Source organism: Barbatula barbatula (assembly GCF_947034865.1).
Source record: "Barbatula barbatula genome assembly, chromosome: 8".
Taxonomy (NCBI): domain Eukaryota; kingdom Metazoa; phylum Chordata; class Actinopteri; order Cypriniformes; family Nemacheilidae; genus Barbatula; species Barbatula barbatula.
In genome coordinates, this window is record NC_136771.1 from 4971423 (window position 1) to 4996630 (window position 25208).

Consider the following 25208-nt stretch of genomic DNA (forward strand, 5'->3'; position numbering starts at 1 on the left):
CATCCGTTTGACCAGAATCCTCAATGACAATCGTCGCTTTTCCCTTGTTATAAGGTTTAAAAACCCTGGTTTTGGCCATTAACCATCTCTTTTATGTGATGCAGTTGGTAGAGCATTGTGCTGGCAGAGCCAAGGTCACGGGTATGAATACCAGGAATCACACATACTGACAGAAGAACTTCAGTGCACTGTAGATCACTTTGAATCAAAGTGTCGGCCAAATGTATAAATGTAAACTTAAATGGAGCTTTTTGTGTACAAAAACATGAATCCCTACATTCTTTCAAATATCTTTCTCTGTGTTCATCACAACAAAGAAGATTTGGAATAACTCGAGGGTGAGTAAATTATGACAGAATTAAAATTCTTTAAGTTTGGGCCACATTTGTTTATGCTGTTGACGCTAAAACCATCGATATAAACCATCTTCTCACATACTGTATAATTTATAATATATATCTAAAGGATATTAGCATTTATAATCTAAAAAAACAATTCCAATCCCACTATTTCCCTGTAACTCTGCTCTGTTTAAATTCTCTACCTGTTCCTGCAATCTGATGCTGCTGTAACAAGGGGTCTAACCCTTTACCAGACAAAGCCAACGCGCTCTAACCCCACAATAATGCCGGACCTCTGGGGAATAAAGCTGCTCTCTTTTTCCCACATCCCACTGTGCTCTGGGGCGCCGTTTTGTTTACTCTGCCCTCACAATGAGCACTATAGTACCCAGCGAACACGCTTGTATGGGAGTGTTCTGGGCCTGAATGTACAACCAGCCACCGGCCTGCCCTGAATAAGCCCCCTTTGAATATTGCCAAGACCCCCGCTTGCATTATTCCCCGTACAATAGATATCACACTTTGGAAGTGATTTAAAAAAAAGGGTTGGGTGAATCAAAATAGTGCTAGCTTTAAGCTTTTGTTTTCTCTCTCTCTTTCGTTTTGCACGCTCTCTTTCCCGTTTGCTTCGCGCCCGCCCCGCATTCTCTCGTCTCTCGACGTTTTTTCCCCAGTGCCTCATTCAGAGTTCTCCATTATAGCGGCAAATTAAATAAACCACTCCATTGCCTAAAGAGGCTGGGGCCCGGACGGAAGCAGCCTAGTTCGCGAGCGACTGTGGCTGCCTGCGGGCGAGGGAGCTGGGAGAGAACGCACCTCACCGGGCTACCGCACTTCCTTCGAGCAGGAACGAACGAAACACTTTGAGATGGAGCAGAGGATGAGGAGCAGATGGGGTGGGGGGACGAAAAGAGGGTCCCCACCCCTCTGTCTCCATTGGAGATCGGGAGAAGCACAAAGGATCTCGCTCTCCTTCCTCTAGCCCCCCTCCTCAAAGACCAGCAGGTACGGGGCATGGACTTTTTTTTGAGGTGGGTCACGGGATGCTGTGGGGGACAAAGGGGGTTTATCAGAAGACCTCTTCTGGGGAAAGGTTAATTGTGGAGCGGCTTCACAGAAGGACGGAGGGAAAGGAAATGTCAGGGGGAAGACAGCAGCCATGACCGAGGACAGAAACTGTCTGATATCAGCTTGATCTATGTTGGGAAAGATTTCAGTCTTCAGTGTGTATACAATCCCGCCAAAAATGAGGTGGAGTTTTGTAGAGATTTGGTTAGTTGTGGGCTTTAAAGGGATAGTTCAGCCGAAAGTAAAAATTAAGTGACCATTTATTCACCCATTTTGTTCCAAACTTGCATGACTCTTTCTTCTGTGAAACACATGAGAAGATATTTTGAGAAATGACTCAGTGGTTTTATGGCCATACAGTGGAAGTCAACAGGGGTCAATGTTGTTTGGTTATCAATATTAGTTTTGCAGAAGAAAGAAGGTCAAACAGGTTTCAATTACATTTTATTTTATGGTGAACTATCCCTTTAAATGTTTTGTTATCTATTATATTTAGTTGAATATGACTTTAAATGCAACAGGTGATGATGCACACAATTCTTATTGGCAGTTATGATGTCATGGTTTTAGGTTCCAGTATGTGTAGTGCTAATGTTTTTATGTCCAAAATTAGATTTCAAATTACAATTTATTTTAAAAATACTTTTTCATGCTCTTGTTTTTCTAAATATAGCCTTATCTCACTCCTCGATTTCTTGTGCAAAATTAAGTCATTCCACATTTCTCCCTACATACTGGGAAATATCTCCTAGTAATTTTGTGCCTCTCAGTTATAAAGAGAGAGTGGGGGGGCCGGAGAGAAACAGAGAGAGCGATAAAGAGACAAAACAAAGAGAAGGAAAGGCCAGGTAGCGAGAGGTTGACTTTGAGCACCGCTGGGCATCGGCCTGGATGACCTCATTTAGAGACTAAAGGAGCAAAAAGAAGAGGAGGGCAGTTTGAAGAGGGGCCGTCCCGCTGAGCGGCTCACACTTAGCCCCGCTGTGATCCGATCAGGGCCCAAACTACCGTCAGACAGGGGGTCTGGTCATCTCCTCCCTGTCCTTTCTAAAAGAGGAGTAAAGAAACAGGTCCAGTGAAAGTTCCACTCTAACTGATGGAGAAGAATAGAGAGCGGATGGGTAGGAGGGGAAGAGAGGGGGACTAATGTGGCCCGTGGGAGGATTATGGGTAAAGTGCTTGAAGTGTAGTGAGGAAGTGAAAATTGATGCAGGAAGGGAGGTGTAAAAAGATGTTTGATAGATTTAGGGAATTTGACTGACACAGAAAGAGAGAGAGAGAGAGAGAGAGAGAGAGAGAGCAGGGGTTAGGGGCTCCCCCTGAGGTCTGACATTTGAGGCTAAACATTGTTTTATGAGTGTGGTTAGCATTTCAGGTCCAATCTGTTGGCTTTACAGGGCAGGGTTAAATGAGATTAGCAGCTTTACACACGTTCACCAGATTGCATCGCACTGCATGCTCATAGTCAGTTTTTTCTGTTTCCTCTCGGCAGGGGCACGTGAAAAAATAGTTTGGTTTTCTAAATGGTTTTAAATACAATGGGGTCCAAAGTCTGAGAACACTTGTGACAATAGCTCACTTTGAAATGTTATAAAGTAGCTACCTAAAATGAATTGACATCTTCGTATTTGTTTTTGGAATAAGATGACATGTGCAAGACCTGATGTTATGACCGCATGACATCTTGGATGTTTCAATGAAAGTTCTTCATGACAGAATTTTTGGATAGTGTTAAAATGGATGTTGGATTTAGATTAGTTCAGAATCATAAAGATTTCAAATAAATTTTTATTACACTGTAAAATGTCCTTTTACTTTTATTGCCATGTTCAAAATCCCAATCCCGCAAACCTTTAGATTCTCAAACTTTTTTGAGTGATATGAGTGCAAATGTATTAGTTTCTTTCATTACGAAAGCAATAAGTTGTATTTAATATTTGTTTTAACGAGATGGATGACTTGAACAGAATAATAAAGAAAAAGTAGCAAAAACAAATTTAAAAGTACTTGCTAAAATATGTTCTTCACAGTGATGTCATAGGAGAATCATTTTTGGTATCCCAAACAACCATTCAGCCAAAAGCCCTCAATATGAACCATGTTTTTCTTACTTATTTATAAAGACCATTTTTACACTGCTTCGGATGTAAAAGGTTCTTTATGGAACCGTTCAGGCAAAAAAAATCTTTTATGGAATCATAAATCCTTAAAATGTCCAAATTTGTCGTTTTTTTGGAAATGGAAAAACACAAATGATTAAATACTGTGTTGTCAAAGTTAACAAGCACTTTTTAGTTCTTTTTTATTGCTTAGATGTTTACAAAACATAACAAACATCAAGGGTGACTAATAATAATGATTTATTGAAAAGTTACAGAAGGACGGCAGCGATATTTTTAAGCTATAGAGTGTAAGAACCCGGAACAGATGAGAATGTCCAAATTCTGCAGGAATTGCTGTAATATAAATCAAAGTTATATCAAAGTTTTGATTTTTTTGTATAATTCTCATAGTTACAAATTTTTGTTAATCCATAGTTTTGACGGGTTTACTTCTTTTCCAAAATGCTAAAAAAAGTATTAATAAGTATACGGCCAATTGACCCCAAACCTTGTAGTGTATTTACATTTAGGCCACATGGTATACTGTATTTGCATAAACACTAACTAGACTACTGTAACTCTCACATCTCTAAATGTGTAAGTGTCTGTTGTAGCACACCTCCCTCCTCCCCGCTCTGCTCCAGTGCTCATTATTGCTCTGGCTCATTTCTCTCTCGCTGAGCGCCGCAGTGCCAGGGCAGCATTGCATTTAATTTAATTAGCCCAGCTGCAGCGGCGCTCGCGCCATTGGCTGGTATTGTCCGCACGTTTGGTACCGTGGCGCACACAATCACTGATTGCTTTCAGATAGGGAGAAATATAATTAGGGTTTGGGAACGGCGAAGAGCAAAGGAGGGGCCGCGAGGGGTATATTAGAGCCTTATTAGTTTCATTTGAAATCTGTAGATAAATAGGAAAGTTTTATTTGAGGCGTAATGAGATTGTAGCTATTTGGACAAGGACGGGTGACCCTTGTACATGGATTACGGAGGGATTATGGGTAATAACACGCTACGGCTGTCAGAAGTGGGATATCGATATTAGGGTACTTTACTGAACGTTTCTTCACACCTACGTTTTCATCTTTCTGATGACGTGCGTTTATATCCAGCATCTTTTCACACGTATTCCAGCAAAAAAGTGACCTGTCTGAAAGCAACGACACATCAAAAGCACATCGGCTAACAAGGCCCAGCTGCTAAGTAGTTTGGCAGAGATACCTCTCTTTCTCCTTAATGGTGCATAGCAACAGTACAGAGACCCAAAGGCCCATCTTACAGCGCGCCAAATATCACCATCATACACATGCAATGAACCAGTTAGCTAACCTGTGTGACTTTCTTTCTTCTGCAAAACACCAAAGAAGATATTTTGAAGAATGCTGGTAAGCAAACAACATTAGCCCCCGTTGGCTTCCATTGCATTATACGCACCCACTGAGACATTTCTCAAAATATCTTCTCTGTGTTCCATCATATTGTGTTCGACTCAGACAATTTTTTTATTTTTGGGTGAACTATTCCTTTACTTTCTTAAAGATTCTTAATGTTGCTTTACATTTTTGCATCCTACACCCTACGAAGAACTATTAACCTGCATTTGATGCATTTGGATTTTACCTTGTGCCCATACGGGCAGCTTAAGCAACCATCTGCTGTAAAAAGAATGCCTTTGATACCATTAGTCCCTGCGGCGCGTTAACATGTTGTTTCTAGAGGCTTCAGCTGATCCTGTGAAGCTGACTGCGGTGGGAGACGACTGTGGGCTCAGAGATTCCTGTGCTAACAGCAGGGAGATGTGCGCATGCAGGCGGAAAAAACATACAGGCATCATAACTCCAGTGTGTGTGTGTGTGTTTGTGTGTGTGTGTGTGTGTGTGTGTGTGTGTGTGTGTGTTTTCTGTGTGTGTGTGTGTGTGTGTGTGTGTGTGTGTGTGTGTGTGTGTGTGTGTGTGTGTGTGTGTGTGTGTGTGTGTGTGAGAGGAACCATTGGTCCTCTGATGAGCTGCTTATTTGGCCTGTTTGCATGTTCACGTTTTAGAATGTTCACATTTCGGTTATCTATCGCTTACGACATCCACATCTTAGTTACATTCAGTTGCTTTTTTGCTTAATAATCTTTTTTAATATAGAAAACAAAGTCGCAGACAGGGGTCTCTGCACCCTAAGATAACTAGTACAGTATAGCTGAACATGCAACTGATGATTTGTGTCTTGATAAACAGCGGGTTGGGTAAATGGCGGAAGGGGGTATTATGGGTTTGTGTGCTTTGTCACTCCACACAGTTTAGCGTGAACAGCCCTCACCCCCTTCAGCTCCCCATGGCTTCTGCTGCAGGGGCATATTTCTGTGTCAAAACAAGCGCTAACAGCTTTATTTCAGAGACATCATTTCTGAAGCTAGCGCTGACGCTTCACAGCACCTGTTTAGTGATCTTAAACAACATTTCGTCTTTGTTTCATGTCAACGCTTTCTTTAGGAAATGCAGACAATTTGCTATTCTAAAGTCTGAGATGGTATAGCAAACCGATTTCATGTCATTTTCGTTCGTCGAGTCATCTTACCTTGATCCTTGTATAGGAAGTAACTGTACTAAAACATCGTTTTGTTTGCTGCTTTCCAAAACATTTTGTATCAGAACTTGGTGGTGTCTGTTTTTAAAGCATAAAAGACAATTCCTTTGAGCATCTCACCGCATATGCAAATATGAAACCCTACTACGTCTATCATTGGAGTCCATGCGCTTTACTTGAAAGCACATAATTATCAATTGTGTGCTGATGTGCTCTAGTCGTATTATGTGACCGTGTGGAAGGCTGATAGAGCTGGGTTAAAACCCTACAATTTTCATGTTTTTAAGTGTAGTATAAAATCTGCTGAAGTGAATGGACGATGCTGTTTGTGACTTGTGTTATTGGTGCTTTATAATTCCCCATTCGTAGCTTTGAAATAATGAGATTATATTGAGTGTTAAATCGTCTCACTCTTTTAAGATTGCTGATGTGGTCATAGCTTTCCTGTAGCTCAGTGGTAAGGTTGTGGGTTCGATCCCAGGGGATTGCAGATACCTTTGTAAAATGTATAGGATAATGCAATGTAAGTCGCTTTGGATAAAAGCGTCTGCCAAATGCCTAAATGTAAATGTATAGGTGGGCAAACTGTGTTCCTAAACACAAGCCCATCATCGCCCCTTCCCCGTCTCTTCACGCTGCTCTTGTTGTGCATTCAGAGTGTCGGTGTCAATGTGTAAATTATACGGAAATAAGTCAGAAAATTGAAAACCGGGCCGAAAATGTATGAGAGCGCGAGAGGCCCTTCTCCCTCCCTCCTCGTCCAATTATGTTGAAAAGGCGGTGGAGAGCGAGAACAGGCGCACCTGACAGATGTTGACAGTGTTTAAACCCCGCGCGCTCTCACAAGTTCAAGAGACTCTCTAATTCACTTTGCAGTCGGGACATGACGCAGTGACGCCACTCACAGATCGACGTGCGAGGATTTCAGTGCTCAAATCAGATGCGCAGATTTATTTCCTTGCGCTATTTTGCACGCTGTTCCTATTGCGTAAGATGCGCAAAGGTCATGGGTTTGATTCCAGAAATATATGAAAAACATATGTTAGAGTAGTTGTTTACCTTCGTATTAAAGCGCCTGCCAGACGCTTAATGTAATGTCACGTCTTTATATATTCATTTTTTAGAGTGGAAAATACTATATTATTTTGGATTATAAATATGATCAGGGGTTAAACATGACTTATTTACAACAAGCGAAATTATTAAGTATAATTGCAGGTCTTTTATACATGTTATTTTAATTTTATTTTCTGATTAGCAGTATCTATATGTAGTACAATCTTATAATCAACACCCCCTTTAAATGTACGTTACTGTGTTATTTTACACATCAAATGGACTGAATTCCCCATCCAAGCCCTCAACCAGAAAAAAAATGTATTTTGAGTTCACCCTCGAAGTATTGATTTAAACTATCCGGAGACTATTGTTAAACCAGTTTTACAATCCGACAAATAACGCATAATTGCGTAATGGCAGCGCCTTTTGCGCTTCCGCGGATGGGTATGATGATTAAGACATTAACCGCCGCGATATTTATGTTTCGCCTCAGTTAACAATTAATGGAGATATTCTGAGCAAGTGTTCTGTGAAATTTGAGCGATGTGTCAGCAACTCCCTCACAACGCCTCCGTTGCTCTGGCATGCGCAAAAACGTTTGGGAAGCATATTGTGCAGATGTTCATTTCATTCTGCTTTATCCCCACATCGGCATGTTGACCTTAATTCTTTCTGTGTAAATAGTAAATAATTTGTCTCTCGGTTTGCTCGTTTGCGCATAGGCCTACATGTAAGTTTTGTTTTACGAGTTAGTAAGAGAATGAAGGAGATATATTTAGGGTGTAATAGTCCTCGTACACGTCCGGTAGACGGCGATCACACGCTAAAAATACATATAAAAGCACTCGTTGACCAAATGCATTTCTATTAATTCTCACCTTTGCGCTGACCTAAATAATCAGTAATTGGTCAAGACAAGCCAGGGATATGAACAACTCATATGTGTGTGTGTTTGCATTCAAAATCGGCTTTGTAAACGGCCTCCTGTGTTGTGTGTGATCTTGATGATATTGATTTACATATTTAAAAACAAATGTTGCTGTATTTTAATTTAATGTCCACGTCCCTGAGGTTATCTGAAAAATATAGCTTGTGGTTTTGATATAACAACGTTGTGTAATAACAACACGTTACACCAATTATTCGCATTTACGCACATTTATTTGTTTCCTAATTACTTGATGACAAAGGGACTCATGCGCACGTGCACTGGGCGTGAGTCACCTGTTTCTTAGCAACCACCACAACACCAGGAAAACACCTGTGGCATATCGAGTTAATAAAAGGGACTTTTAAAAATGTATAAAGAAACCGCCAGAAACTTTTATGAGTGCACACAAATATTTATAGGACAGTTGTTTTATATTGAGATTTACAGATTGTGTTTTATAGGACTTTTAAAGGACCGGATTAGTTAGAAAATTTGACTAGAATTATTGTGATTTTACTAAACGAGATGGTGATAAACTCGTTGCTTTTCCTTATGTCAAAGTTCATGCTTTATAAAATTTTAAGAGCAACGATGAATTACTTTAGCTGTTATTTCATTGAAAACATCATTTGGAGATCATTTTCCACTGTCAATTGCGGTTTGTAGCCAACTGTTTACCTTCCGCGCTCCGGAGAAAAACCTTCAGCTGAGCCCGCAGCGCGCTCGCTCTCGCCCGTGCGCGTCACCTGACCATGAGCCATATGCAAATCAGTCTCATCCTCCAACGCCATTGGCTCTCTCTCACTCATTTATTCCCTATCAAAGCGCATCATATGGCCGCTCTCCCACTAACTTTTCTACTCCACCGCCGAAGTAGCTCAAAGACTGGATGTGAAAATCAACGGAAGAGGAAGTGTGAAGAAAACAAAAGGGAGACGAGCAGTTTGAAAGTTATCATCCTTAATCTGTTTGGATTGTACCTTTTATTAGGGGTTTTACGCACGAGGGAACGGGAACGCCGAAGCTGTATTGAGTGAATGTTTCTGTGTCTGAGCTGAGTGTAAGTGAAAGCCAATTGAATGTATAGCATGATGATGGAAACGGACTTACATTCTCCTGTGCCCCAGACCAATACGAACACGGGCCACACGGGACCCAACAGCGGGAGCAAAGTTAACCAAGACCGCGTAAAGAGACCCATGAACGCGTTTATGGTCTGGTCCCGGGGTCAGCGCAGAAAGATGGCTCAGGAGAATCCCAAAATGCACAACTCGGAGATCAGCAAGCGCCTCGGAGCGGAGTGGAAAGTAATGTCCGAGGCGGAGAAGCGACCCTTCATTGACGAAGCGAAGAGATTGCGTGCAATGCATATGAAGGAGCACCCGGATTACAAGTACCGACCCCGAAGAAAGACCAAGACGCTGCTCAAAAAAGACAAATACTCGTTGGCCGGTGGCCTGCTCGCTGGATCCGGGGGCGGCGTGGGTCTGGGAATGGGTGCAGTAGGGGTCGGGCAGAGGTTAGAGAGTCCAGTGGGTCATGGTGGTAGCGCCGCGGCGAGCTACGCGCACATGAACGGATGGACCAACGGTGCGTACTCGGGCCAGGTGGCCGCGGCCGCTGCTGCCGCGGCGATGATGCAGGAGGCTCAGCTCGCCTACGGTCAGCACCCGGGCAGCGGTGCGCATCACCACCACGGGCACCACCACCATACCCACAACCCGCAGCATATGCACCGCTACGACATGTCCGCTCTCCAGTACAGCCCCATCTCAAACTCCCAGAGCTACATGAGCGCATCGCCGTCGGGATATGGGGGAATATCCTACACGCAACACCAAAACTCCAGCGTGGCTTCGTCGGGGGCCATCGGCACACTGGGATCTCTGGTGAAATCGGAACCTAACGTGAGCCCTCCCGTTACAACTCACTCTAGAGCGCCTTGTTCCGGAGATTTGCGAGATATGATAAGCATGTACTTACCGACGGCGGAGACAGGTGACCCGACCGTTCAGAGCAGACTTCACGCTGTGCCACAGCACTATCAAAGTTCCACGACAGGCGTGAACGGAACCGTTCCACTGACGCACATATGAAAAGATACGAAACCCAGACTTAAATAACCAAATATGTACCTCTTTTAGAGCATCACTACCTTTTCTTGTACAGAATGTTTGCTCTTGTAAATTTCAAGGTGATATTATTTAAATATAAAACTCAAAACTGAAGGGTGTCGTCGGGATGTCGTCTAAAAAACGCATTTCAACAAAATGACACGGGTGAGATTTTCAACGTTTGCTAAACTCGAGGGTTTGATTCCGATTTATTTGATGTGCAAGTTTAAAACAGGAAAGCGGGTGCTACGGTGTATTGTTTTTAAAGTTTTATAAAGGGTTTTCTCTATCCCACTTTGATTCGTCATCACGTGAGTTGCTGTATTTGATTCCATATTTGTTTGTTGTATTTTTTCTTGTACATTGTGAAAATATCCCAGAGAAAATGTAAATATAATTTGGTTTCGCAAGCAAACAAGGAAACGTTTTGCATTGATGTGAGAAGAATAAATTTCACAGCTTTGGCTCCGATTGTGGAAAATCGTTTTCTCTTTTGTTTTGCTTGCTCTGTTGTTTGCCAGAAATCCGAAAAGCGACGACTCGTTTTAAGCCATCAAATAGGTATTTAGGCAAATGGTATCTTATCTCAATTGACCTTTCAAAGAAACTCGTGAAGGAACATCATACGAACGAAAAAGATATAAAATGTGATATATTCTTAGCAGAGATTTTTCAAAACACCATACGAACAAAAACTGATATTAAATGTGAAATATTCTGAGTACAGACTTTTCAAAACACCATACGAACAAAAACGATGTTAAATGTGAAATAGTCTGAGAGCATATTTTTTATATGTACACATTTTTGTGTATTCATATTCCTGTGACAAACAAAGAAACGTTTAGGTATATCATTAAAGAACAATAAGGTAAAAGATAATAGGTATCAGAAATGTGATAACTCCAAGATCGTGTAAAATGTTCGCCATAATTGTAATTGATATGCTTTGAAATGTACAACAAATTTGTATAATTGTTAATATTTATTTAAATTAGAACAGATATTTCTTGTAATTATGAAATGAACTGCATGGCAGTAATTGGAGAAATAACTTTAAAAGTTATTCACACCTGTTAAATATATTAGGCTTGTTGTATCAGAGGATTTAAAGTGTTTCAGACAGCTCTGTAAAAGATCACCCTCTTCAAATATATCAAGCTGTGTGCAAATGACACCACTTGGATTACTCAATAATTATTATTTGTTTGTTGATCAGCTGTTTTGTAGAAAGGATTGTATAACCTGACATCACAATGAATAATTATTATCAGCAGAACGCCTCATGCCTTTAAAGCATTATTATACTTAAGACAGATAAATGTGAGAACTGACGGTTTTTAAATCTATTAAAAAGGCTTGTGTACTCTTAAAGTAATTATTGTGTACTGCCATAAATCTCACTGGGTAAAATTGACAATAGTTGTGCCCACTTTGACTGTTGCCAGTTCTAGGTAAAATGGTCAATTGCACCCAGCTGACAAGTCTATTGGGGAAACCTTCGGTAATTTGCTTCCTCCAGAAAGCATTGATGCTATGTGTCTGGTTGTGTAGGACCTGAGGTCAAAGTTCAAGACCTCTTAAAATAAAAAGTGTCCAATGAAAAACCAAGAATGGCAAATAGAGAGCAAACTACATTATTCATTGTTGAATGGATCAACCCCTGCTTTTTCCCGTGAGCCCCGGATTGTTCAGACATATGCTTTAAATCCGATCCACTTCAATTAAAGCCGTCTGGCTAGCCCGCGAGCCACCCGTGCACAATACTTACCTGATGCGGAATAATTACGTCTTAAACCTCTCAATGGAATTCATTTTTTACTGTATTCCCACTTTTGACATGCACTTTAATCACAATTCTAATTCGTTCGTCTCCTGGCTTATTTTCTGCCACGAAAATTGACAACCTTATTTTATTATAATTGAATCACCGTTGGGCCGTCAAGCAAGCGTTGCTCGTACCCTCCGTAGGGTGTCGGTGGGATTAAGATGAATGAGGAGTGCGTGGCACAGAGTGTTTTGTGTCAGGGAGAGGGAGGATTAGACAGCCCTAAAAGATGAACCCCCGGGTCAGCAACGAGTCACATTCTTATTACAATGACACCCACCGGAGAATGACGTTACGCGGGAGCTTTCCGGCAACAAGTGGCAGGATTCAGGGAGGTCTTTCAACCTGATATTTTCGTGGACGACCGTGAGAATATACATTGGAATAAATCATCTTTTAACTTCGTTTTTTATTCTATTTTAGACCAATTAATTCATATTAATTTACATTTGAGCGCAGATGCTCACTTTAGCCAAAAATATTTATTTATAAACAACACCACAATTATTTTAAATGGCCATGACGACAAAAATAAATTTATTGTAGATCTATTTTAGATGGATAGCACCAATACAAAGTGCTGTCAAATATATTATCTGCACGTTTTCAGCGACTTAAATAGCCGTACATTTTTTCTACACATGTCCCTCGATTTAAAGATCACGGAAATATTATGGTCTGTCGCCGCACTTGCAGGGGAACACAAACAACACAGCTGCTGTTAGCAACACGGATTTGAATCCAGACATACAAAGAGCGCGCCCAGCATGGGCACCAGCCCAGCAGACTGAGAAACCTTTTCACCATCACCATTTCTTCACTGTAAGAACGAAAACAACTGCAACATTTCACCGGTAAATTCAGAGACACGAGTTTCATCGCGGTGAAATTTTGGAAACGCGCTTGTTAAAACGCCGATACCTTGCACCCGCTGTCCTAAATGTTCCTCATTAGCATGGGGTTTATCGTACCCCTGCATATTTCCTTGCCTCCTCACAAAAAGCTGGTTATACCGTTCTGCCACAGAAGATTACGGAGACAGATTGCAGAGAACGAATGTGCGGCGGCAGATTAGGGTCGAATAGAGACGGCAACCGGGCCAACAAATTCCTAACGCGCGCCTTATCGTGCAATTACACGTTGACGCGTTTAACAATTCAGAGTCTTTCCCCTTAATCCACGAACCCTCCAAGAGGCGAGAACGTTTTGTAGTGTAGTCGTTTCAGCATCAAGACGTGGTTAAATATTTGCAGAATAAAGCTTTAAAAGGTGCTAACATATCCCACATGTGTCATATTTTACTGTTCGCGTTAGCAAATAACTTTTCCTCCATCACCTTGAATAAAAAAGTGTTTTTTATGCTTGTTCTGTTAAAATATATTTCTTTATTTTAGGAACCATAGAGGTTCTTTGTAGAACCAAAAATGATTCTTATGGCATCACTGCGAAAAACGCTTTTAGCACCTTAATTTTTAAGAGTGTTCACTTTTACTCTAAATCACAGACAAGTCTTCAGCAGTTAGGAAGTTCTCTCGCTCTCTCTTTCTCTTGTTACCAGTGTCCGCCTATGCAGGGTCCTGCTGCGAAGTGATTGTGAGAGACTCTGTTGGAATTTGGCAGCGTGGAGGCTTTGGAACGGCGCCCCACGCTGACTGTCATTCAGCGGGTCTGCGCGACTCACCGTGCCGTTGGGAAGTGTCGCTCATCCGTGCACTCATTGGCCTTACAAAGCTGATTACAAGCATCAGCGAATTCCTGAAGGCAATGAGGGGCGATGCAGGTGCACGGGAGAGAAGTTCCTGGTTGGAACTTGCATGAATGTAGCTGAAGTTCTGACCATTACCCAATCAAAATACGAAATGTCCCTGAATCCGTAAAGCAATAGCTCGTAAAGGAAACATAAACATTGTAATTAAGGTGATAAAGCTTACGATTTCTTTAAGAAAAGAAATCTGGTTGAGTGCACGTTTGTACAAGGTCACGGCTGTATGCCAAGAAGTCTCAAAGAAACAGTAAAGGCAGAGCATTGCATCACTCACAGAATTCTGGATGCTCAAAAATGGTCTTGGCATCACTCTATCAAATATTATAAGCCAGATGTTTCAAACCATTAAATTAATTAGGAATTAACTTTATTGTCAAGTATGCGTGCCGGAAAATTTGGGTATATTGAGAGAAATAGAGAGAATATACAGAATGAATATTTTAAATGCATTTACGTAAATAACGATAATAAAATTATAATAAAAAAATAGTAGGCCTATACATTTTTATATTATATGTATAGGTTTAAAAATACAGATAGGATGTAAAATATAAATAATAGTTTAATTCGAATTAAAACATCGTTTTAAAGATCAGTTTTAACTCCTGGGGTACCAAAGCAGTATAGACTTCAACCAAGAACCAAACCCAAACATGAAAAGTAAATACATTTTTATATTATGTTAAACTGGCAACGCGTTAAAGCAACGTCTATTAAAGTGATGTAGGCTAACAGTTGTTTTTATTAGGTGATCTTAAAATCATCAATATCTCACAATTTTTGAGTTTACATGTAAGATATAGCTACATGGCCTACATACTCTGTTTTGAATCTGACCCACTTCAAGGCTAACAGCAAAATTTGCATATTTATTTTTTGAAATTATATGATTATTTAAATACCAGAACTTTTCAAAACGTTTCCGGAATCGAATTTAAACAGTGTCACACAAGTGTTCATCAAAACCAAGAGCAGAGCGATCACTTCACCATCGGAATCTCTCGCATCTCTCGATCCTCAAAGGGAGATCCGTCACCTGAAGGCTGTCACCCCGCTGTCACTTGGTGATTATCTGACAAGAGCTCTCCAGGACGGTCTATGGCATTCAGTCAGCCACAACGGAGTATGCAAATACCCGGAGAAGGCGAGAATATGGCGAACAGTGCGCTCAATTGTTCGCAGGATTTCACAGCTTTCCCGCATCTGCGCCTCTGCAGTTTGCCGGGACACTAGTTTGCCAGCAGAATCTTAAAATGTCTATGCTAAATATCTGAAATTGTGTTTACCGCAGAAGAAAGGGAAATACGTTTTTATATATTTAGTTTAGTCTTACGTGCCTTTTGTATTAAATCACTACATTAAAATCTAACCCGCTGTCATGTACTGCGCACGTGGAGCTGTCCAGGTGCTGAAACCCAGTAGTGACTTTCCCATAATTCGCTTAAAAGTGATATCTAGAGTATAGTGTGTTTTTTCTGTACTATGAAAAAATATAATTCTCAATAATCAGAACAAATTATTCTTTTTCAGAATGGACTGTACATGTCTAACCAAAGTTGAACAGTTCGGTATACTATGATTTTTTAGTGCGCGATAGTGCGTAAAACCTTACCTCTCCTCTGGCTCTTGGCTTTGCTTGGTCAAATCTGCCAAAAATAAATGACTGTAAATTAGTCCCATTCGTGATGCCTACTGTGTTATTCACTGATGTTCCCCATGAGATGCCAGTGGGTGAGGCTACAGCGAAACAGCTGGAACATTTTGTTGCCCTGTGGGGCAGTTCATTTGCACATAATGACCTCTTAATCAGCGGGTGAATTCAAAGTCTTCCTCTTACGAGTGAGCACCATTTGGTCCATCATCTTGGAATGGAGTGGCACATACCCTACTGACACCAACGGGCATGCTGCCCATACCAGTCTGGTGGTATATCCTCAGCATAGAATTCAGATTTGTCTTTTAAGATACATCCAAAATAAAAATGAATATAAACTTACATGCTGTGGCCTTACAATTAAAGTTATAAGTTTTGCTAATATGGACTGCTTCGTGTTATCCACTGCTTGGAATTTAGTATAAGCGCATGTACTACAAATTAAAGAAAGTTAAAGAAACAAGAATTAAACAGAATATCTGATGTAGTATTGAGGAGATGGGCATACAACGATTTCGTAAACCCTATTTTTGTTTCTACTGATCAAGTAACTAATCCGTATTGTTAGCATCATAAAACACAAGCCTTGTGATTTTTATTTGGGACGGATTTATATGAATGTTCAGTGATTATTACACGCAGATCAAACACACAAAACACAGTTTATCCCTGATTTGGGGTCAAGTGTCAATCTGGAACCACTTTGAGTCTTTAAACTCCAAACCAGGGGTCTTGTTTCAGAGCCATATCTGTGCTGCTTGACACAATGAACTTGACAGACAAGCAGATTTTCCTGCCGAGGGTCTGGTTAGGGTTACCCTGATCTTATTATGCTATCTGAAAGAGAACACATAATGGAGTCCGAGGTGAGGCGGAGGGCCGCAGACTGCGCCCTTTATTCAGCTCTGCCTGGATTACTACCTGAAACTCGGGTAATTGCATGGCTCTATTTCAGACGGCGTTTACCTCTTCAGAAATAATCGTGCGATCGGTCTGCCCTCTCCTGGGGCAAAAAGAGCACAGAGCTATCTGTTGACTGGCATGGCTAAATTTTATGCGAAAACCATTTCGACAAAGTTGCACATAGTGGTCACTAACATCTGTATAATGACAAGCTTTGGTCACCAGAACAACTGATTACTGTACAATTTAGTGTACCATCAATAGTTTGCCTGAGACTACGTGTTGTTACAGTGCGCTTTATCTGATCAGAGAGTTATAAAGCAGGGAAAGAGGGAGGCGTGGAGCATGAAAAAGAAAAAACGTTTTCTAACCCATGGCGATAGCAGACTTCTTGTATTCCTGATCGGTACGCCTATTTGACTGGAACTATTTCAAGACCACCTGCCTGCTTGCTTTGCCGATAGTGCGAGCCGAGCAACAAAAGCGTCCCGCCGCGCTGCTCCGGCTGCCTCCGTGCTTTCAGGCAGAGCAGAGCCTTGCTGCCGTGGTGATTCATTATTCCGTTGCCCCCGGTGACAGTGAGCAGGCCAAGCCCCCTCCTGCCAAATAGACCACTAAGTGGCAAGAGACGAAATGAGTGACATTTCCTAAAAGTGCTGACCTTTGTTTTCCCATTGAGTCCAAGATGGAGGAAAAGTAGAGCGCACTGCCAGTATTGCACACACACTTTAAAAGCACATGATTTAGCTTTTGAACTGCCTTTGAAAGTAAGCAGACTATTCGTCTTTGTAGATGTGAAGGAAACTCACCTGGAGGTTTGAGGGCGAGACTCTTCATCGTTTAGAAATCTGTCGCAGAGGTGTGGTGAATCTCTTGAAGTCATGATTGGATATTTTCTAAAGGCAAAATGTATGTTTGCATATTAGAAAACAAACCTTATTAAGCTGTTCATTGTCTTTACTGAGTGAAAAACTAATCTATGTTTAACCATTATTCAGTGTACTGTAAAAATACATAATACTTTAATTGAAACATGAAAAAAAACACTCTGTAGCTCAATTTGTAAAAGATGGTGGTTTTGAGTCCCACGTGTTAAAAAGAAATTACGTATACAGTAATAAAACTTGTTTAGGTTGCCTGTGCTTTAATGTGTCAAAAAAACATACGATATAACGACATGATCCTGATATGTTTTCGTAAGGACCCACTTAAGGATTCCATTGGTTTAAAGACCATGCTGATTTTATAAAAGGGTCAAGTCTAATCGGCTTTGAAAAGAAGCGCATGGCGGGCATCTGAAATGCACTTTTGACACGTGCTTTTGTGCACGGAGCTCGCGCCGCAGCGGACCCACACCTGCGTGTAGAGTCCGGAATTGCGGCCCGTTATGAATGACGCTGATCTCGCTCTCACCGTAGCCAAACGCTGCGTGCGTCTCGAATCGCTGTCGCCACTTTAAGCCGCTCCAGACATCGATAATTAACGTTCTAACCTCAGCCCCAGAAATCAACCTGGCCATGGACGCTACGGCTGTAAGGACTGCTGGGCGAGATCTGTCGGTCACACGGAGGCGCGCACCTGCCGCGCTCGGACCGGCGCTAATTGGTCGACTAATTGAACTCCGCGTGAGGCTGTGCTACGTTCGCGCGCAATCAACATGTGTTTCAGATGGTGGAGGATTGAGAAACGTTATGTATTATTTTTAAATGCATATTTCGTGTTTGCCCCTCCCTCTTCAACCTTTACTACCCAGAATATTCGGAATGAATAGCGATTTATTTAAACTTGTACAGCTTGTACCTCGATAACACACATGCATCTGTCTTTACATCTGACATATTTTGTTCATGTTTGCTCATCTACAATACGTTTTTGAGATCTCTGCGGTCAGATGTAGACATCTACAAGATGTTTTCCAGATCCTTAGCTGATATCTTACAGACTTGTGCTATCAAAACCGAACATCAAGAATGTTTAGTCAACATCTTTGAAACAAAACAATCCTGTTCTTAAGAGAAGAAACAGGTTGACCTTTTTATTCTTTATATTTTTCACATTGTAGAATAGCAGTACATCAAAACTCTGGAATAACACAAATGCAACTACTGGAATGTGATTAAAAATAAATAAAAGCATCCACAAACTTAAGGTTTCACCCTGCTATTTTAAGAGTAGAAGTTCAGTATAGGCTCTTCATTATTCAATCCAAGGCGTGCATTTCAAGAAGTTTTAAATAAAGTTTTTGTTTTGAAATAAAATAAAGATTTTTAACAATATCTTTTCTCCACATTGCTAATTTCAAACATTCTGACACGTGCCTTCAGTTAAAAAGGTTTTCAAGATCATGAAAAACATTTCAGAAACGTTACATGAGTCTAAACTTTTGAATAGTTGTGTATATAGTGTATATCTGTAATGCTGAAACAAGGAAATTGCGCTTCCTTGCAGATGGAGCTCTATCAGCACATTGTTCTCCGTCTTTTAAAAAAAGAGACCTATTGACCCATGAGAAAATGAAAGAGATGGTCACATAAATAATAATCCCCACTATACATTAGACACACGGTTTTCTCATTTGTGACATGAGTTTCGTCCAAGACCTGTCAGTTTAAATGTTAGATTAAAAAAAAGTAAATCTCCATTAGTCTAATGAGAAAGCCAGACTTTTCAAAAGACATTTCATAAGAAAAAGCAAAAATTTTGACACTGATGGACTTTTTTATATTCAAGTACCTGGTAGGAAGCCAATTTCTTTTACAACAATAGAAACTAACTAATGGACTCATTCAAACTTGAAGCAAATACGATGACCTGACCCTCGTAGTCTATAGCAACATCCCGTCGTATACATTCGGCGAGATGTGTGAGATACTCCAACCACACGGCCAATCAGATGAGAGCAATCAGCTTTCGAAACCTCCTGCTCTATTGGGCTCATTTCGTACCTTTTAACCTCTCCTCGCTCCCCAGGCTTGGCTTTTAGTATGACAGACAAAGTGTGTAGGCAGTATGTAATGGAGTGTACCCAGCGGGGTGCTGGCTGCTTTTGGGAGTCTGGGTCTAATGTCAGATGAAGGGGAATATGCAGGGAGGTAGAGAGGGAGCTGATGTGCAGCGGCCTCGGGGGACTGCCTTAAAAATGAAGGTGTCCTCTTTTTAAACGAACAATTACGCTAGTTCTGGCACTCTCGTTTCTTTTCTTTCCTTACTCTACGTTACTCTGTGGTTTTCATGCTTATATTTAAAAGTCCAGGGTAAAAGTTTAGAACAATGCCTTGTATTTTTATTTGTTTGTTTCATACAGGTGCCTTATGTCAAACACATAACAAGGTCTGAAAAGCCGTACTGAAAAACACAAAAATAAACTTCTGGGGTTTCAAGCATCGTGGAACAGGTTGTATTATTATTGACTAATTTATAAACACTATTGTAATGTCTCACTTTTTAATCCAGTAAATATTTCTCAGGGTGGGTTTAAAAGTCAATTGTATACTCACTTATGATGCTGGGTTATTTTCAACCCATTGGGTCAAAAATGAATGAACACAGCTGTTGAGTTAAATTAACCCTGAAAATATGAATATTTGACCCAACAATGGGTTAAAACAATTTAGCAAATAAGCCCACGACTGGGTTTATCCCTTTTTGACCCAATGCAGAGTTGAAAATAACCCAACATTTTATAGGTTGGGAACTTGCCTTACGTTTTTGTTTAATTGCATGAAAAAATGAAAATCACCCTATGTTGTTCCAAGCCTGTATAAATGTATTTGTTCAGCTGAACACATAGGAAGATATTTGGAAGAATGTCAGCAACCAAACAGATCTATTCGCCCATTTACTGCCGAGGGAAAATGAACCCTGTGGGAGTCAAGAGGGGATAAGACATTCTTCCAAATATCTTTCTTTGTGTTTAGCAGAACAAGGATGTTTGAACAAACTGAGGGTGATTAAATAATGACACAATTTTCCTTTTTAGGTAAACTATCCCAATAAGTTATATTTATCTCCAATAAAACTTACTTAACTTGGAACTAGATATTTGAAAGCAACATACATAATCATAGCTATAAACAAATAATCGTCATTAAACTACACGAAAAGTTTTAAAACTTGTGTTACAGTATCAACACTATCAGCTAACTTTTTGTATGTTGTATTTCTTACAGAACTCACTGACTGCTTTTGTTGACCCTTCTCACGGATCAGCGGTTTGTCAGGAAGTCCTTCACATAGGTGGAGACATATACATGCACAAGTGCCACATGAAATATTCTCATCATTTCAGCATAATTCAAATGACAGCAAAACCAGGAGGATGAGACCAGCAGTCCACAATATACTAAATGGCTCTGCAATCATTTTTTAACTGCTGAAGTGATTGACCTGCTATCAGACATAATTTTGATACATGAATGTGAATAGAAGTGAGGTTAATTTGTAATTCAGTTAATCTTTAATGCAGTAACAGTGCCCCCTTTTGAGGGGATAGACCCTTGATCTATAATCGTAAATATGTTATATCTACTGTGTGTGTTCTCATTGACAGTATATATAATAAATGTACAGTGTATATGTATCTTATACATAATATACATTTATACGACTCTCTTAAAAATCCAAAAAAAGGTTAGCTGTTAAAACCGCACATAATATTTAAGGGATAGTTCACCCCAAAATACCCCATTTAGTCACACTTATATCGTTCAAAACCTGTATATTATTCTTTCACCTGCGGAACACAAAATAAGATATTTTGAGAAATGTCTCAGTTTTTTGTGTCCATACACTGGAAGTCAATGGGAGTTTGTGTTGTTTGTTTACCAACATTCTTTAAAATACCGTCTTTTGTGTTCTGCAGAGTAAATTTTTTTGAAACTTTGCCTTTAAGATATGGGGTACCAACATGGGGTATTATCTAAATCCTCAGCAAGAGAAAGCAACAGAAACATTTAATGTCTACATATTACGTAAGGAAACATGTACAGGCAGCCGATTGTTATCACAGAAATAAACTCCCCGAGTACAGTATCGCACTGAAGGGGCTTACTTTCGGTCTTAAGGTAAGAAACTACATTCAAATGTCATGAACAGGCACTTTGGTTTAATCACTTGTAAATATAATGTCATATAAATTATTAAAAGTCATATTTATATATTATTAGTAAAAAAACTTTCAAAATGATTTGCTGCATCTGGGTTACCGTGTGTTATTAGTTTTGAGAGGTTGTTATCTGGGAATAACAAACCTGCAAATGTTGAGATTGGCCAATCAGAATCAAGTATTCCAACGAGCCGTGTAACACTGTTCAGTAAAGCTTTTTGTAAAACTTGTTTATCTTTTCCTGTTAGCCAATCAGCTGAGAGGACAGAAACTGTGACAGGTGACAGGTGCAACTATAGCAGGCTGGTTATAATTAGAAAGTTATTTCAACAAAAAAGGACATTAAACCCAGTGATTAACTGCTTATAATTCAAATAAGCACCAAACACTTCAAATATCTGATAGTGAAATTCTGGAATAAAAAATACCTTGTGTATACAGGTCATTCATTTGGGATGCTGTTGCCCAAGCATCCCACATCTCCTTAGATCTTGGGAGGCAGCCAGGAGATGTCAATCATCTGTAAACCAATCCAACATTAGAGTGGGAGGGTTGCAGGGATCATGTTCCTGTTGGATTGGGATCTATGGATCTGCGAGGCACCAGGCGTCCCTCAGCGTTAACTGAAGTCAAACATCAACAGTCTCACGTTAACCTGCCTCTGATGGAAACGATAAAACCTCTCAGGGGTAATAATGAGAAAGTCAAAGAGTTTGCATTTTACAATACTGCCTGCGTTGACGGCTCTGACGTATTTTAAATGCTCAGCTGTTTTTTTATTAATGCACATCTTTATTAAGTCAATAATCGTGAAGCGTGCACGATTGCGTACTGTACACAGTTCCAAAACATCAGTCAAAACCTAATGATTTCAAATGTTGACATCACGTATTATTAATACCCAATTACAACAGCAACGGAAATGATCTCTCCGCAGGTTGCCGAGCATCTGATTGAAGTCTTCTCAGTCTTTTGAGTGTATATCTGATGTGATATGATGTAGCTCAGGGACGGTTCTTGAAGAGAGAGTCTTCGGAAGATCAGAGATACAACTGATCCCATAATAATCCCACGATAATCCTACTGTGAGACAGCACTTCATCATCCAGTTTGTAATGTGATATGGATTAGGCCATTGGCTAGCAGCATGGGCACAACACTGATATGCCATAGGCGCTAATACAACCCGAACACAGTCTTTGAAATGGACGCAGACTCCCAACACTCAACAAGGTCACATCTGAAGTAAAACAGGCAAATCTAAAATAATTCATAAAATGAATTTAATAAACTGTGGTAAAGTTACTACTTACACTTAAATCCAATGGTTTTTAATAGCCGATATCTAAAAAAGGAGAGTGACCACTTTAAAGAGATTTTTTAACACAAAAATGAAAAATTCGTCCACATGTCATTCGACTTTTTTGTTCAACAAATATAAAGATACTTTGAAATGTAAATCAAAGCACTCTCTATAAATCCTCCTTTTACATGTTTGGGATGCCCATAACCAGATTTTTGTGTTAGAGTGTGAGTGTGACTCCCAACGTAAAGGCCTTACATTTTTTGGTGTATCGTTCTGTTTATTCACAATACACATCACTCCTGAGTGACCCTTTCTTCCTTTCTGTCATGCAGCCGAAGAGCAACTTTCATCTCAGATCAGGCGACCGAGCGAAGCTTGATCAACTATGTTGTCACCAGAAAGATTCGTCAAATGCACACACACAGACACAACATCAAGAACAGTCCATGTTTGTTCAACGTAACTAAAAAATAATATGAAATATCCAATATTAACCTCTCTGTGACGCTGAAGTGCATGATTTTCACTCAAACCAGACTTAAAAGTCGTGCTGGACCGCCATGCAGACCACCTCAGGTCCTTCAGAAAAACTTCTGTCTTTATTATGTGGTACAGGATCGCAGATCAATGAAAACTGGCCTCCATGAAAATAAGTGTTTGTGTCCTAATGACTTTGGCCTATGGGTGACCTCAAAAAGCAAAGCTCAGATACAAAATTTTGAATATCGTGTTGATGAATTGAGCTTGCCTTTGAAGAGCAAACTCGGTCGATAGTCTGAATGCCGCTCAAGGCCGCGTGCCCGCCCTGTGACTCGATGCGCGCACACGGCACACATCTTTATGTATGCCGTGTTAGAAATGTGCGTGTGAGAGATGCTATAGCTTTTATATAAAGAGCCAACTCAGCCTTGTGCGGCGCCTCGCCCGTTATCTATTTTGTACGTCTGGGGTAAATAGAATCCGGCGTTGAGAAGATGTAGAAATAGCAAGGTTACCAGACGCAGGAGCACAAGTTTACCTGGATTGCGCTCACCAAAGTTTTTTGTGAAAGTTGCGCGTTTTGACAAGCTGTCAATAAGCATACAAAAATAATACCTAACGTTTCTCTCTTTCTTAAGACAATCACAGACCCTTGGAAAATAAGGTGATACATGCTTCTTTACAGTGATGTCATGCAGTTCACACAAACGGGTTCGTGCAACAGAAAAGTTTCCCGGATGTTAACGGTTCTTCATGAAACATGGACACTTTATTTGAATGGGTGATTTTTAGAGATTTTCTGGGGGAGTTGACACACTTTCAGACGGGACCCCGGGCACCTGGTAATTAAAATTTCTAATCCTCCCCAATTAGCCATCCGCGCTCTCGGAGGCCTCTCCCCCACTTTAGAAGTGTGCTAGTCATCTTTTCATTAGCGAACGTGCGACTCTCGTGGCAGTTCTGTCCCGACAAAAGAAGCACGAACATCTGCTGGAGGTCGTCCGACGTTGCCAAGACCACCATGCCAGGTGCAGATTTTACCGAGAGAGCGCGTTCCAGTCACCATCACCTGTTTCTTTGTGCGGCACCAGCTGAGCGTGCAGGATCCACAGCTGCCTCGAGCCCGCATCTCCGTCTTATGTTTGTTTTTCCTACAAAGCCAACAAGTCACCTGTTTTCGTCTGTTTGCCTCGGGCTTATTTGTAATCGAAACCTTTATTCGACACCTCGGCCGCATAAACAGGCACGCTTCATATTTTAGTTGAGCGAATTAGTTGATTTCAATGACCGAAAGCAAGACGGTTGGCAAAGGTGGGGGTGTGGAAAACAATCGAGCCCGTTGAACTCACCTAATTGGCCGTGTAATAACGTCGACCCGAGGAGGTCTTGCGTCAAAGGGGTCTGCCGTTTCCCACAAACCCTGGGGCCAGCGCCAAGCTCGCCCCGTGTTGAAAGACCCGGCGGGAAGAAAAGCGACACCGTACAATGTCTCGCTCAAGCGCCCGGGTGGGTGAAGGATTTCACCGTATAATTAGGCGCGCCCACGTTTCCAAGGCCGCGCACGGCCCAGCGGGCCCGCTGAGAGCGCGTATTGCGCAGCACCGCGGGAAGCTGCTTCCTGATTACAGCATTGTTCTAGTGTTTTTTCATCGGTGATGTTAATTACTTGTAGCAATAGTCGCTATAAACGAATTACAGGACGCTGTTTAACGCGTATTGTGTTTACATGCGTGAAGGATTTAGTTTCTAGAAGTAGGCTTTGGCTATATTAGAGCTCACAACAAATACGAGGAGAAATACACATTTTTGTAAAAATGAATATTTGGTTAAAAAACAACACTTTTGAACTTAATTTTAATTGATTGATAAATAAATAACGTTTAAATATTTTAAGCGATACTCTATTTATTTAAAAAACTGCCAATGCTTTATTACAAATATAATGTAATATATTACGGTAGCTAGTAAAACCACAAATCT

General features: G+C 40.7%; 1 protein-coding gene and 1 long non-coding RNA gene across 2 annotated transcripts; both read left to right on the plus strand.

The window, feature by feature from the left end:
* Positions 1–1035: 1035 nt before the first annotated feature.
* Positions 1036–21876, plus strand: LOC306897995. Its single transcript, XR_013787067.1, has 3 exons — positions 1036–1346; positions 19643–19732; positions 20508–21876. It is a non-coding gene; the product is annotated as an uncharacterized lncRNA (long non-coding RNA).
* Positions 8916–10659, plus strand: sox1b (SRY-box transcription factor 1b). The gene has a single exon (XM_079463191.1). The coding sequence runs from the start codon at positions 9154–9156 to the stop codon at positions 10168–10170; it is 1017 nt and encodes a 338-aa protein (XP_079319317.1). The 5' UTR covers positions 8916–9153; the 3' UTR covers positions 10171–10659.
* Positions 21877–25208: the final 3332 nt, after the last annotated feature.

Coding starts and splice junctions, on each gene's coding strand:
- sox1b (XM_079463191.1), top strand. CDS start 9,154: ATGTATAGCATGATGATGGAAACGGACTTACATTCTCCTGTGCCCCAG.